Genomic DNA, 13,680 nt, shown 5'->3' on the forward strand with positions numbered 1-13,680 from the left:
TCGGGGAGCGGCGGCGGCGGCGGCGGCCGGGCGATGCCTGCACCGGGCCGAGGTGACGGGGGCGGGGGGGACGTGAGGGGAGCTCCGGGGCGGGGAGGGGACGGGAAGGAGAAGGGGAGGAGAAGGGGAGGCTGGGGACAGCGGGAGGGGACCGGGGGTGAGGGGCGGGAACCGGGGGTGGCGGTTGAGGGAGTCTGGGGGCGGCTCCGGGGGGCGGCGGGGCCGTGAGGTGGCACCGGGGGGGGCAGAGGGGAAGGGGGGGGAGGGGGAAGCGAAGGGGTTGGGGACGGCCCGAGGAGGAGGAGGAGGAGGAGGAGGAAGAAGAAGAAGAGGTGGGGGTGTAACGCCACAGCTGTTTTGTTGTCCCACGCGCACCGATTTGTCTTCACCCCCCCTTTTCCCCCTCCTCTTCCCCAAGGGCAGGGCAGCTCCGGCAGCGCAGCGCTGCTGGGGGAGGCGTGGAAGCGAAAGTAAAAGCGGCCCGGCCCCTGGTGGCACCGCAGCGCCTCAAAACTCCCATTTCCCAGCGCTGGGGTTGCTAACGCTGCTCGGCTCCTTCGCTCTCGGGTGCTTTTCGCGATGTTAGAAGTGGGACTTGTTGCCTGCGTTGTGTACCCCCCCTACCTAACAGCGTACCTAACGGAGGAATGTTTGTGGTCAGTTTAAATCCCGCTAGCAGCATGAAAAGCGTCTGAAAAATCTCGGTGTTTCTACTTAGTTTAGTAAAGTTGTCTTCTTCCCCCTATACTTGACTAAGATTTAGGGTTGTGGTGCTGTAGTCTGTGACTATGGGTTTTCACTGACCTGAGAGGATTTAGGGCATCAGGTGAAGGCGTTGGTGTTGATCCTTTTATTCTGAATGGTGGCTGCATTAGTGGTGCTGAATATCTCTTGTGAATCTTGTGTTTCCTTGAGGATAAGCGATTACATGGGCAATGTTTATGGGAAAGCATAAATGGAAAACTTTTTTTTATTGGTGAACTTTTACTTGTTTAAGTTTCTGAGCCTGGAGTGTTGTGAGCTGCTCCCATCAGTTTCTGAAATACTGAGATTCTTGTGAAAACAGCTAAGTAGAAATTCAGCTACAATAAAAAAAACAAAAACACAACTCCTAAATAAAATTAAGATTAGAGTGAGTTAATGTAGATCAAATAGTGAAAAAGGAGGCTTAGTATTTTTCTCTGGGAAAATAGCATCTGTAAATGATGGAACCGAGAAGATAATTCCAAAAAATTTAAATGTGATTACAGGAATGCAGTGCTGAAAGCCCAGAAGAGTATGGAGGCCTTGTCTCCTGTCTGTGCTCTCCGTGCTTTCTAATTTTCAGCTGTGAGTGCTGGTTCCTCCTATTTATTGGCTTTTGAAGTTTGTGTCATTATCTTGTCTTTTCAACAGTACGTTCACAGAAGCATTGGGTACTAAACAAAAGTTTTAATCGTTAAGTTTCTCTCAGAGTTGTCTTACTATTCCTTATTCCTTTAATCTGGACCAAGCTATGTGCAGCCTGTGGTAATGAGGCCTGGGCGAGCCTGCTGCCTATTTCCATTTCTCTCTGCTCCCCCAAATTTTTGAACCTTTAAACCAGTTTCAGCCAAATTGGGAGCTCTGAAGGTATAACATCACTACAGATCTTGTTAGAGCCAATGACTGAGAAAAATAATTCAGTCTAAATTAACATTCTTGCTGAGGGAAGGGCTGTAGCATGCGCTCTGTGGACACCTCTGTGCTGTGCGCTGACCAGTGAAGCAGTCTGTGTATAGCTTGGAGGCAGCCGTCGCGCTGCTTGCCTCCTGCAATTAATTATTGGTAGGCTTAAATGAGCTGTCAGTACGACCAGAAGGGTTTGCAAGATAAGGAGCTGTACCTAGCAGGTAGCGAGAAGGATTGCAATGTGTGTACTGTGTGTTAGAGGACAGGATCTATCATCTGTGATAAAACCAACTGTTTTTTTGTCACTGGTGTTTGCCAGTGGGGTTAAAAGTGCTTCCTATCGCCTACTGAAATCACAGTGCTCCGTCCCTTTTCTTTTCAGCCCAGCTTTTTGTCTTGCTTTTATATAAGCAAATAGGACACATATTTTAAAACAGAATTCTGAGATCCTAAAAGTAATAAGAGGATAAGTTCTGTAACGATTTCAGTGAGTGGATGTGATGTCAAACTTACATGTGTGTCTAACTGGATACTTGGGATCTCCTCCAAATTTTAATTACCCTACTACCAACAGGTGGGAGACAAAGAGTATTGAAATTATGGTGTGCCTTTCCAACGTTTCTGTAATCAAACAACCCTTTTGCTCTCATTTTAAACTTAGCTCCTAATTAGAATCATAGAATCATAGAATATCCTGAGTTGGAAGGGACCCTTAAGGATCATCAAGTCCAACTCTTGACACCGCACAGGTCTACCCAAAAGTTCAGACCATGTGACTAAGTGCACAGTCCAATCTCTTCTTAAATTCAGACAGGCTCGGTGCAGTGACCGCTTCCCTGGGGAGCCTGTTCCAGTGTGCAACCACCCTCTCTGTGAAGAACCCCCTCCTGACGTCCAGCCTAAATTTCCCCTGTGTGTTGTTTTGTAGTCCTCCTGGAGAAAAAGTTGAACACAGTTATTGGAGAGTCTTTATGCAACGTAGTAACAGTTGTAATCTTGCTAATAGTATGTTACAGCAATGTTTAAATGCTGAGAACTTCCCGTTTTTTTGGTGGTGGGAGAGAGACTAGCCGTTTTGAACTGTTGGGAACTTCCAGTGTGGATTCATAGTGAGGCAACAGTAATGAACTCTTGCTTAATGTGAGGTGTGTAGAGGATTCTCATCTCCCAGGTCAATCTATGAGGAACAGCTCCCATTTAACCGGCCTGCAGAGCTGGAAAATTAGTCCCAACCTTTAATGTGAAGCCTTAGGTACTGCTTGTGTTTTTTTTTTTGTTTTGTTTTTTTTTTGGTGGTGTTTTAAGTATTGATTTCATAACAACACTGTTTTAAGATGATGTCAATCAGTTGTTTTTTTTTTTTTTTTTGAAATCGGAGTGGTTCAGAGATGCTGAGCTGTGTAACCTATTCGCTGTAGACAAGCATTTGGGAGCCAAATGTGCTGGTACTTGTGTAAGCTGTGCTGATTTGATCGGCCCTGCTTCCATAAATCAACCTCAGAAACATCTCTCTGCTGCCGCTGCTGCCAATTGCTGTCAAAGCGGCCAAATCCTGAGCAGGTTCTCTATTGCTGCGGTGTTGCTGCCCGCGCGTGACTATAATGTGGTTTTGCAACCAGTTCTTTCTTCAGAAGACACATACAAACATCAGAGAAAATGTAACCCACGTTTCCATACGGGATGGTTAGTGTATGAACTTATGCTACTGCTTTGTGTGTGTGGGGAGGGAATACGGACTGCATAGAAATAGAGACTTCCTTCAGTCTGGTGTCTATTTTATGTTATTTTCAACTCTTTTGGAATATAGTTATTGGAAACACTCTTAGTTGGGTTGAAATGCACGTGTCTCATCCATTTTGTTAAGTAGATACGGGGAGTATGTGAATCCACCTTATTTTCTTCTTCCAACCTGACTGAAATATAGTGAAGTCAAAGCAGGGTTGATAACTGGGCATTGTCCCATCACTCCTGTCTGTGTGAGCATTTAACTTCGAGGCATGTGAATATATAAAAATGACGAATACATATTTGCAGAGCTGGGACCCTAGTTCTGCTAATACACAGATACTTTACGGCTGGCCTCCCAGTGTTCCAGGACCCCAAATTATTTGAGGGTTTAGGATTTATCAACAGATTCAAACGAAAGAGCTTGGAGATGAACAAAATAAAGCTGATGATAGATTTTTGTTTGAAGACAGGAATTTAGCGTGAAGTAAATCAGGCTGGGGTGGTTCTGTATTTGGTACTTGGCCTTGGGTTTGGTACTTGCAGGACCGCACGTGGGCACCACGTCCAGCTGCAGGCTCTCTGTGCCACCAAAGGTGTTGACACGCTGCAGCCAGCCCCCAGGATCGGCAGGAGACCAGGGCACGCAGGGAGAGCTGGGTCTGTAAGAAGAGAAGGGGAGCTCTTGTTACTGTCTGCAGCTACCTGGTGGGACAGAATGGAGAAGATGGAGCCAGGTTCTTCTTAAAGCTGTGTGGGAATAGGATGAGAAGAAGGGGACATGAGTTGGGGCATAGGAAATTCAAGGATGATATTAAGAAAAGCTTTTCCAGTGTGGATGTTCGGTACGGAAGCAGGGGCCCGGAGGGGCCGTTGGCATCTCCGTTCTTGGAGCTGCTCCAAACTTAATGAGACACGTCCCTGATCTTGACCCCTTTTGAGCAGGGAGTTGAACTCGGTGACCTCTGGAGTTTCCTTCCAGTCTAAATTATTCTCTGTACTTTCTTCTTCAATGTATGTCGGGTTTTGGATCCTTTGCCAAATGCATCTATGGCTTAAAGTGCAAGAAACCCTAAAGATGATAAAGCTTCTGCAGATCATTTAGGGGAAAAAAGTAATGAGTAGAAACACAAATTAGAGCCTTTGCTAACTCCTGATAACTGTAGCCTTTCTGTTTTCATTTGCATATGCCCTGGTGGCAGGGAGGCTCAGTCAGCACAGCGCTCTCCCAGCTGCTACTTGTGCTGTGCAGAAACTTGCAATGAGTGGGGAAATCTTGGGAGGAGTGAGGAAGGAGGGTAATGCAGTGATGCCCTTTCACCATGAGGACAGCCAAGCACTGGAGCAGGTTGTCCAGCACGGCCTCCTTCCTGTGTGGATTGTAGGGCTGTAGTGGATAGAGCGTAGAGCAGTCTTGTCTGACCTCAGAATTGACCCTGCTTTGAGCAGGATGTTGGACCTCTTCAGGTCTCATCTGACCTGTGCTATCCTGTGATCCTAAATAGAGGTGTGGGAAGAGAGAGTGGTTTTAGATGTGTGGAAATGTCAGTGAGGTGCAGGTGCATGCTGATGAATCAAGTATTTTTATTTATGAACTCAGGGTACTTTGCCTTCATTGGTTTTGGATTTTTTTTCAAATTTTTTTTTTTCTTGTTATATTCCAAGATAATGTGTTTCTCAGGCTGTAGAAACTTCAAATGTTTTTACTTCGCAGTTTGTACTGTGAAGTTGTGTTCAGTACATTCAGATAACGATTGTAATAATTTAGATTTGGAAAGTATTGTTGTGTTTTCCATCTTATCTTGAGCTAAGCTTTATAATTTGGAAGGCTGTAATAAAGTGCTTAGTTCTTACCTTCCATTACATGCATTCCATAGTTCCAGAAAACTTAGGTTAAGTCTGTAATTTATTCTGGTGTATTTTATTCTCACCTTTGTAAGAATTAACAGGCATGGGCAGGTTGTGAAAGTTGCTTTACTTATCAACAGCAAGTTAAAAGTACTTATTTTCTTTGATTCTGCAGGTTTGCCCGGGTAACACAATGCCAGCTGAGCGCAAAAAGTCAGCAAGCATGGATGAAAAAGAATCTTCGTTAAATAATAAAGAAAAAGAATTTGGTGAAAGGCGACCAGTGAGCACCAGGGAGAAGCCAAAAGAAGATGTCAAGGTTGGAGTGAAGAGAGAGACTTTAAAGGTTCCCGAAGATAAAAAGAAAAAATTGGAAGAGGATAAAAGAAAAAAAGAAGACAAGGAGCGGAAGAAGAAAGATGATGATAAAGTGAAGGCAGAAGAAGAGCAAAAGAAGAAAGAAGAGGAGGAAAAAAAGAAACTTGAAGAGGAAGAGAAAAAGAAGCAAGAGGAGGAAGTGAAACGTCAGCAAGAAGAAGCAGCTGCTCAGCTGAAGTAAGTTGTGTTTTAATGGCTTGACTGTGCCAGGTGCTGTAGTCCTGCTATGAGGACTGGGGACAGAACTACAAAAAAATAACTGTTTTGAGTTATAGGAAGTTGTGTGTGGTGTTATAAATTGTATGTGCCTGGGTGAGCATGCTTTGATTTTTACGAAGTTTTGAGTTTTCACCTTCTAACTTTTGTTACTTTGGTCTTTCGTATTGGTTTTTGATGGCGATCTCCATGCAATGATCGTTTGAAAGCACCTGTGTGATATAATAAGAGATGGAGAGGTGTTACTGTCTAAAATTGGGAATACAGGTTTTAAGAGTCCAAAACTGTGAGGAGAGCAAATGTGCTGTGAGTGGTGGCTGCAGTTTTTTTTTTTTACTTTGTCATAGTTGATTGATATCTGGATGGCAAACATGGAATGTAACCTAGCACTTCAGCACATGATCTTACCAAGATAATGTTTCTCAGGGTGATACCAGAAGGTATTAGAATGTTGCAGGTAGCATCTTTAGAACAAAAAAGCCAGGTTTCTGGACATTCTTGTGTGTAAAGTATGTCACTTTCGATGACGGAGGACAGTGTCATAGCCAAACTGTAGTTGGGGCAGATGTATTTCACCTCCTTAAAATTCTCTGTGTAATTCCAATAGTCTAGGAAGAAAAGATTCCCCTTTAACAATAAGCTGTTAATAGTTTTCCGTCCTCCCCTGTAATAGCTTTACCTCGGTCTGGAGTAAACAGAGTTTTATGTTTATATTTTGCAAGTCTGGTGGGATTAATGTGTTCTGCGTAGAGCTATTTCGTTTTGTAACACGTGGGACTTGTTTCTCGGAGCAGTAAACTTAAGCAGTGGTTCATGAAGCAGATGCTTTAGCTTTATAGGATTAACTTGTTAAATACCAAAAGGTAGTCTTAAAAGAAACTGAGTTGAGCATTACTGAAAGATTTTGAACTGGATAACCTGAAAGAAAGGCTCTGTAACAAAAGTTACTCTTTTTTTTTTTTTTTTTTTTTCTCATAGAGAAAAAGAGGAAGCACATCAGCTCCATCAGGAGGCTTGGGAGCGCCATCAGGCAAGAAAAGAGCTTCGCAGCAAAAACCAGAATGCACCAGACAATCGCCCCGAGGAAAACTTCTTCAGCAGACTAGACTCCAGTCTGAAGAAGAACACAGCTTTTGTTAAGAAGCTAAAAACCATTACAGAGCAACAAAGGGACTCCTTGTCCCATGATTTTAATAGCCTGAATTTAAGCAAATACATTGCAGAAGCAGTAGCTTCTATTGTGGAAGCCAAACTGAAAATCTCGGATGTGAACTGCGCTGTGCACTTGTGTTCCCTCTTCCACCAGCGCTATGCTGATTTTGCTCCCTCATTACTTCAGGCTTGGAAAAAACATTTTGAAGCAAGGAAAGAAGAGAAGACTCCCAACATTACTAAGTTGAGAACTGATTTGCGTTTCATTGCAGAGTTGACAATAGTTGGGATTTTCACTGACAAGGAAGGTTTGTCTTTAATCTATGAGCAGCTTAAAAATATTATTAACGCTGACCGAGAGTCCCACACTCATGTTTCTGTGGTTATCAGCTTTTGTCGGCACTGTGGAGATGACATTGCTGGTTTGGTACCAAGGAAAGTAAAAACTGTTGCAGAGAAGTTTAACTTGAGCTTTCCTCCTAGTGAGATAATTAGCCCAGAGAAACAACAGCCCTTCCAGAATTTGTTGAAGGAATACTTTACGTCTTTGACCAAACACCTGAAAAGGGACCACAGGGAGCTACAAAATATTGAAAGACAAAACAGGTGACATTTACATGTTGCTTTTCATTTATGGAGGAAAATATATTTCATTTATGAAATGCCTAGGCTTGTTGCAGTATCTGTCACCAAACAAGAGGCTGTTAGTGGTGTGTGGAAGATAATGACGTATAAATTGTTAATTTATGAATTGAATATAAATTATTATGCTGTATACCCTAAAGTCTGAATTTCCTCTGAACACTTAAATGATCAAAAAAAACCCAGACTCTATAAATATATTTAAAGATCATTGATGTTGACCTTGAGCTTTAATTCTCTTAACTCTATCTTTTTGGTGATGCTTCCATAGCGGCTTGAGAGTAATGCTTATTTACCAGCTGGTACAGTCTTTTCCAGTTGGCACAATCTGATTCCTCCCTTTCCACCCACATGTGTTTAACGGAGCATATGCCACAAAGTCTTTGGCTTGTTTACTCTTTTTTTAGCGTACCAGTCTTGTCAATGGTAATGAGTATGGAGGAAGGATGAGGTTGGATTGACAAGGTGTCCCTTACGCTACGTGTGCAAATACTCTATATTAAGATGTTGAGGACATAGTCAGTTTGATTCAAATCCTCCTAAATGTGCATATGAAATAAATATTAAATTATTAAAATATTTAAATATTATTACATTAAACTAGTAAACATCATTACAGTTTAATATTTATATACATTATTTAAATATTAAATATTGAATGGTGTGAGTATACATACCTTTAAGATCTGAATAATTTCTATTACAAGCATATATGTTTTTTAAGATAATTACCTGCTTTATTTTTTTAAAAGCATCATGAAATGTCATTATTGGAGCCAGCCTAAAGCCAATTGCTGGTCTTTGAACCTGGTAGTAGCTACATCCTTCTGGGAGCATTCCAGGTAGAAAGAAATGAAACCTGTGCAGATTCAAGTTTCAGTTAAAATGCTGATCATCAGCACAGAGCCAAACGTACATTTAGAATATGCTCAAACATTCCCAAATCAGAGCATTAAACTTCGTCCCGCTGTGCTGATAGGTGTTGTGCTGCAGTCCTGTCTGGTAACAGCTCAGTGTTGTATTTCATGGGAGCATAAACTGACTTTTGAGCTACCATTATTTCTCCAAGTTCCTTGTTATAAAGATATTGATTCAGCCGTTGTTATTTTTAATATAATCAGTATAAACTTTTGTACTTTCACAACTACGATTGGTTCAGGTCACATTGGTTCTGTTTAGGGTTTCAATGAATGAGCATTGCAGAGGCTTTATGAAAGGAATTTATGTAGGGGAAAAAATGTTGAAAGATGTTAAGAAATAAGAGAGGAGCCCTGAGCAGGCTGGTGTGATCTCCTCATTGATCCTGCCTTGAACAGGAGATTCAGCTGGTGGCTTCTTCATGTGCCTTCCACTCTGAATTACCCTACAAACTTAGGTGCCAAACTTTGCTTTGGTGAAAGAATGCGAAGAAGTATCATTTAACACTGGGTGAAAATTATTTCTCTCTCCCTGAAGTTTTAAACGTTTATTTTAGCTGCTTGAAAAAAAAGTTGGGGAATAAGTTTTAAGAAATGAGACATGGAGAAAAGCTTTCCTGCTGAATTTTATTCCCTTATGTTGTGTATAACATGCACTTGGCAGTTGTGTGCTATGGATTTGTAAGGGTTGAGGTCAAAGACAGAAATTTGGCTGGTAAGAAGCCTGGAAATGCTATAGAGATCTTCATAAATTGGATTTTTGAAAAATGATTGTGTTCTTTAAAGAGGCAATAATCCTATTGGAAAAAACAGCCCTCTGTGTATTGGAAACCTGATCCACTTTGCTGCCAACAACAGCTTTTAACAACTGTTAACCCAGAGCTGGTGAAGTGAAACGGGAGCGAGCTGTTCCCTCTTGTGCCCAGCAGCCAGTTGTAGGTTTAGGTTATGCTGTGTTGTCAGGTAAGCATCTCCTGAATCCACCTATCAGGAGGGGAACTGCCACTGTGAAATAATTCAAGCTGTGCAACCTCGTTGAGTTAATTGGGAATTAATATTCTACCCTGTGTCTGATGCATCACTTAGTTAAAATTAATATTATATATTAATATATTAAAGCAATAATGCTTTAATATATAACCATAAAGGTTTCTGTGAATGGGTAGCTAGGAAAACTGCTTTGAAGTGTGCTTTGGTAGAGCCTGACAGTTGTCTGGTTTCAGAGCTAAGAGCACGGCAAAGTCCGTGCAGGCTGTATCTGTGAAGGAAGGAGCCGGCTTGATTTGCCCAGTTCTAGTGGGAGTTCTCACAAGTGGTTGTTAGGCATGGAAGAAACTTCTTAAAACATGCTTAACCTAGACAGAAGACTGATGAACGATCCTCATGGTACTTTGCAAAATTCTAAGGAGACATAGATAAAGTACCTTCTGCTGTAATACCGAGTGGATGCAAAAATGAATTGTGCTTTTTAAAGATCAACTGATAGGCTTTAGCTTGAATTTGTTAACATTTGAGTGGGAAACTAGACTGCAGTTTTACTGTTGTTACAGTGCTATGCTTTCTTTATAATAGCACAGGGTTTCAGTGTTCATGTTTAGGAGGCTATTGTTTTTATATATATAAATATTTAATATATATAATATGTATATTATATATAATGATATTTTTATATAAAAATACTTAAATTTAAAATATACCTAATAGATAGCCATCTCCATGGAAAGGTTACATATTGGCACTTAACACACTTTCTTAATCCAAACTGAACTACTGCACTTCAGAAATTGTCCGTGCTAATTTTAACTTGATATTTTTTTTCCTGTTCTCCTTTACAGAAGCAGGTAATCTACATTATAGAGGTGTGCCTTTGTAGGAGGGACAAGAGATAGAACTACTTCTGCTGTTACTGCTTCTTGTTCTTTAGCAAAACATCTGTGTTAGGTTACAGTTCCAAGGGGCACAAGGAATTTTCTCGCTCACACTATGAGTGTGCTGTTAACCAAGATGACTTTTGTTTACTCTTAACCTGCTACTAAAAACCCCAGGATGGATATCCCTGAATTTGCATTGCTTAGACTGTGAGACAATTTTTATAGTATAAAATGTTTGGGTCTGTTGGTAAGAATGTTATTTATTGCTTAATAAAAGGCTGATGCTAATGTAGTCATCGGCCTTCTGGGGCAAGCTTTGTGCTAGCAGAGATTGCCTTGTTCTGTATTTTTGGTTCAAACTCTTGAAAGTTCTTAAGATTTCTTGCTTAAAATCTATGGTATTTGGAATTCCTAGCTTCTCTAGGGATGCTGCTCTGTAAGAGGCTTGTTATTTGTATTTCTTCTTGAAATTGACTTTAGAAATTTGTAACTCCAGTAGCCTGTTACTCAGTGTGCTTTTTGGCTGTATTTAATAAATTACATAAAATGGGCAGTAACTTCCTGATGCTTATCAAAGTTGCTTTATAGTCCCTGAGTTTCCAAGGAACTTGAAGGAAAAATGTTTTAAGGACTTTTGTGTTAGAAATTAAATGAGAAAATACAAGAACTTACATGTGGAGAAAAGCTGTGCTACTCCATAAAAGTTGGTTAAATTGAATTCAGATTTTGGTGTTTTCCAACATAATAGATAAACTTAGGTTACTTCCATGTCCTCAGTTCAGCAGTTGAAGTGAAGCAGAGCAACCGAATGCAACAGGGAATAAAAAGGAATCCTTTTAAGTTGAGGCAAAGACTTGCCTTTTGTCAGGTGGATTCGGTGAATTTTGTAAGATGTTAAGATTGGCAAATGCCTTTTGGGTGGTGGTTGTAAGTCAAGTATTAAGGAATGTTTAATAATTGCGGTTTCCTTAATTGAAAACAAACAATTGTTAGTTTCAGAAAGCTGCAGATGACCTTTGAGACTGTCTTAAAGTATGGTTGTTGCACACTATTTGGAATTTTAGGAGAACTTGTTTTATTTTATGCGCTACCCACCTGCCGTAGAAAGAGGCAGACAAAAGAAAATGCTTGCACATAATGCTCTTTTATTAAAAAAAAAAAAAAAAAAAATAGTTTTGAACCATACTCTCTACTCTTTAAAAACAAATGAGACCATTTTTAAAGCAGGCATAAAGTGTTGAGTAATAGTGCTTATGCTCTTTCTAACAGAAGTTGCTTTTGAAAACAGATTTCAATTTGAAATTTGAGAGTTTGAGATTAGTATGGGCACTTCTTAGGAAAGAAATCAAAGAAAAGTGATAAAGCAGATCTTAATTTGGACTGATAGCTTTGAAATAACTTGGCTTGTTGGAGAAACTTATGGGCTTGCTTTCACGTACAACTGTTTTGAGCCTCTTCCTGATGATCCCCCACTTCCTTATTTGAACAGAAAGGAATCGTATTGTTACAGATGTAAAGCAACATTTATCCAGCTTTTTTGTTAGTCAAATGCTTTACTTTCCAGCACTATGCGCTCGTGTAGTACTCTTACAGCACAATCATATTTTAAAAAAAAAAAAAAAAGATTTTTTCATCAGTATCCAAAGGAAAGGCTACCTGAAGGCAGAACTTCTGTGACTGCTATGCTCAATTATATTGAACTCAATAATTCAGTATAGTTTGGGGGGAAAAAACAGCGTTGACCAAATTTTTGCTACGGCAGTCAAATCTGGGCTATGCACAGTTCTCGCAGAAGGAAGGTTAGCTTTGTGTAGTAGAGAAATTGGTAGAGGTTCAGCATAGCTTGAGTAGATTTTAAGAAAAAAGGTTGTCTTACTGTAAGTTTGATCTTTGTAGGCGCATCCTGCACTCCAAAGGAGAACTGAGTGAAGATCGGCACAAGCAGTATGAGGAGTTTGCAATGTCATATCAGAAGCTGTTGGCCAATTCTCAGTCTCTAGCTGATATTCTGGATGAGAATATGCCTGACCTTCCTCAAGATAAACCAACTCCTGAGGGTAGGCCATCTTTTACAGCAAGTAAACAAGATGCTGGACCTGGCTTGGATGTGGTGGGAAAGCTAACAAAACCCTTTTACTGATGTGTTCTTCCCCTTCATTTATTTTAATTTAGGTTTTCCCCCTTATGGATAGAAAGAAAGAAAGACTGTTTTTTTATTAAAGTAACATGCAACTGTGACGACTATATATGCTGTATAGTCACAGTAACTTCTCTAGATTGTTTCAGGTAATACAGGAATAAATGGAAAATCAAAATTGTTCCACTTAATATACTTTTTAAAATATTTAAATTATGGTATATTAGTTTTATAATCCAATATTTTTCTAAAATGAATTTGGAGTATATTTTGTGCAATGATGTTATGAGCAGGAACATAGTGTTATGCCAGGTAAGTCACTAGGTGGCTCTCACCTCCTGAAAACAGTGTTTAATTTACAAAGCTATTCAACACCTTAATGAATTTCAAGTTTTAGATTAAGAGATGATGTTGATATCATGAGTGTAACGTTTGTTTGAGATCACTCAAAGTGATCTTGAGCTTTAAAAAGCTGTATTTCTTGAATGCCTTTAACTTTAAAAGCAAGCTTTTTAAACTTTGTTCTTCGAATACAGTTGGGTACAGTTCATCATGCTCAGAGCAATTATCTTCTTAATTTGCTTGAAGTCTATTAACTGTCCTTTCTGATACCACTTAATGTGTCTATTGTCTGTACTTCATTTAACTTTTACTCAGGTATTGCCTTTTGTTTTTTTCTGTCAATACCCAATTTAAGAATTGAAGATAGCTTATTGATATATTCAAATTGGGTTATTAAAAGCACCTTAAAGTACACATTGCTGTATTAAAGAGAAAATAATGGCAGTAACAGGTTCTCATGTTTCTAAAAGTATTTTTAATCTTTAAAGGTGTCTCCTGTGCTAAGGTGAGAAGATTGCATAAATAACATTATTATGGTTTCACGTTTCTGCAGAACATGGACCTGGTATTGACATTTTCACACCAGGAAAGCCTGGAGAATATGACCTGGAAGGGGGTATTTGGGAAGATGAAGATGCTAGAAACTTCTATGAGAACCTCATCGACTTGAAGGCTTTTGTGCCTGCAATCTTGTTTAAAGATAATGAAAAATGTTCCCAGAGCAAGGATTCCAGCAAGGACGAATCAAGAGGTAGAATACTTTACTACAGAATATGTTTTATCACATCTAACAGAGGAGCCA

The 13,680-nt window shown here is 40.1% G+C and overlaps 1 protein-coding gene across 3 annotated transcripts in view; it reads left to right on the forward strand.

Annotated features, from left to right (window-relative positions):
• Positions 1-13,680, forward strand: part of UPF2 (UPF2 regulator of nonsense mediated mRNA decay) — a gene marked incomplete at its 3' end in the record, with an annotated part of 61,993 nt that continues 48,313 nt past the window's right edge. For all 3 annotated transcript variants that reach the window (XM_084306538.1, XM_084306536.1, XM_084306537.1), the window contains exons 1-5: positions 1-52; positions 5,399-5,778; positions 6,796-7,575; positions 12,296-12,456; positions 13,432-13,629. In XM_084306538.1, the coding sequence (XP_084162664.1) occupies positions 5,417-5,778; positions 6,796-7,575; positions 12,296-12,456; positions 13,432-13,629 (1,501 nt within the window). In that variant the 5' untranslated portion in view covers positions 1-52; positions 5,399-5,416. The remainder of the gene's footprint in view (positions 53-5,398; positions 5,779-6,795; positions 7,576-12,295; positions 12,457-13,431; positions 13,630-13,680) is intronic.

This window comes from Netta rufina (genome assembly GCF_964035555.1).
Source record: "Netta rufina genome assembly, chromosome: 1".
Lineage (NCBI taxonomy): Eukaryota > Metazoa > Chordata > Aves > Anseriformes > Anatidae > Netta > Netta rufina.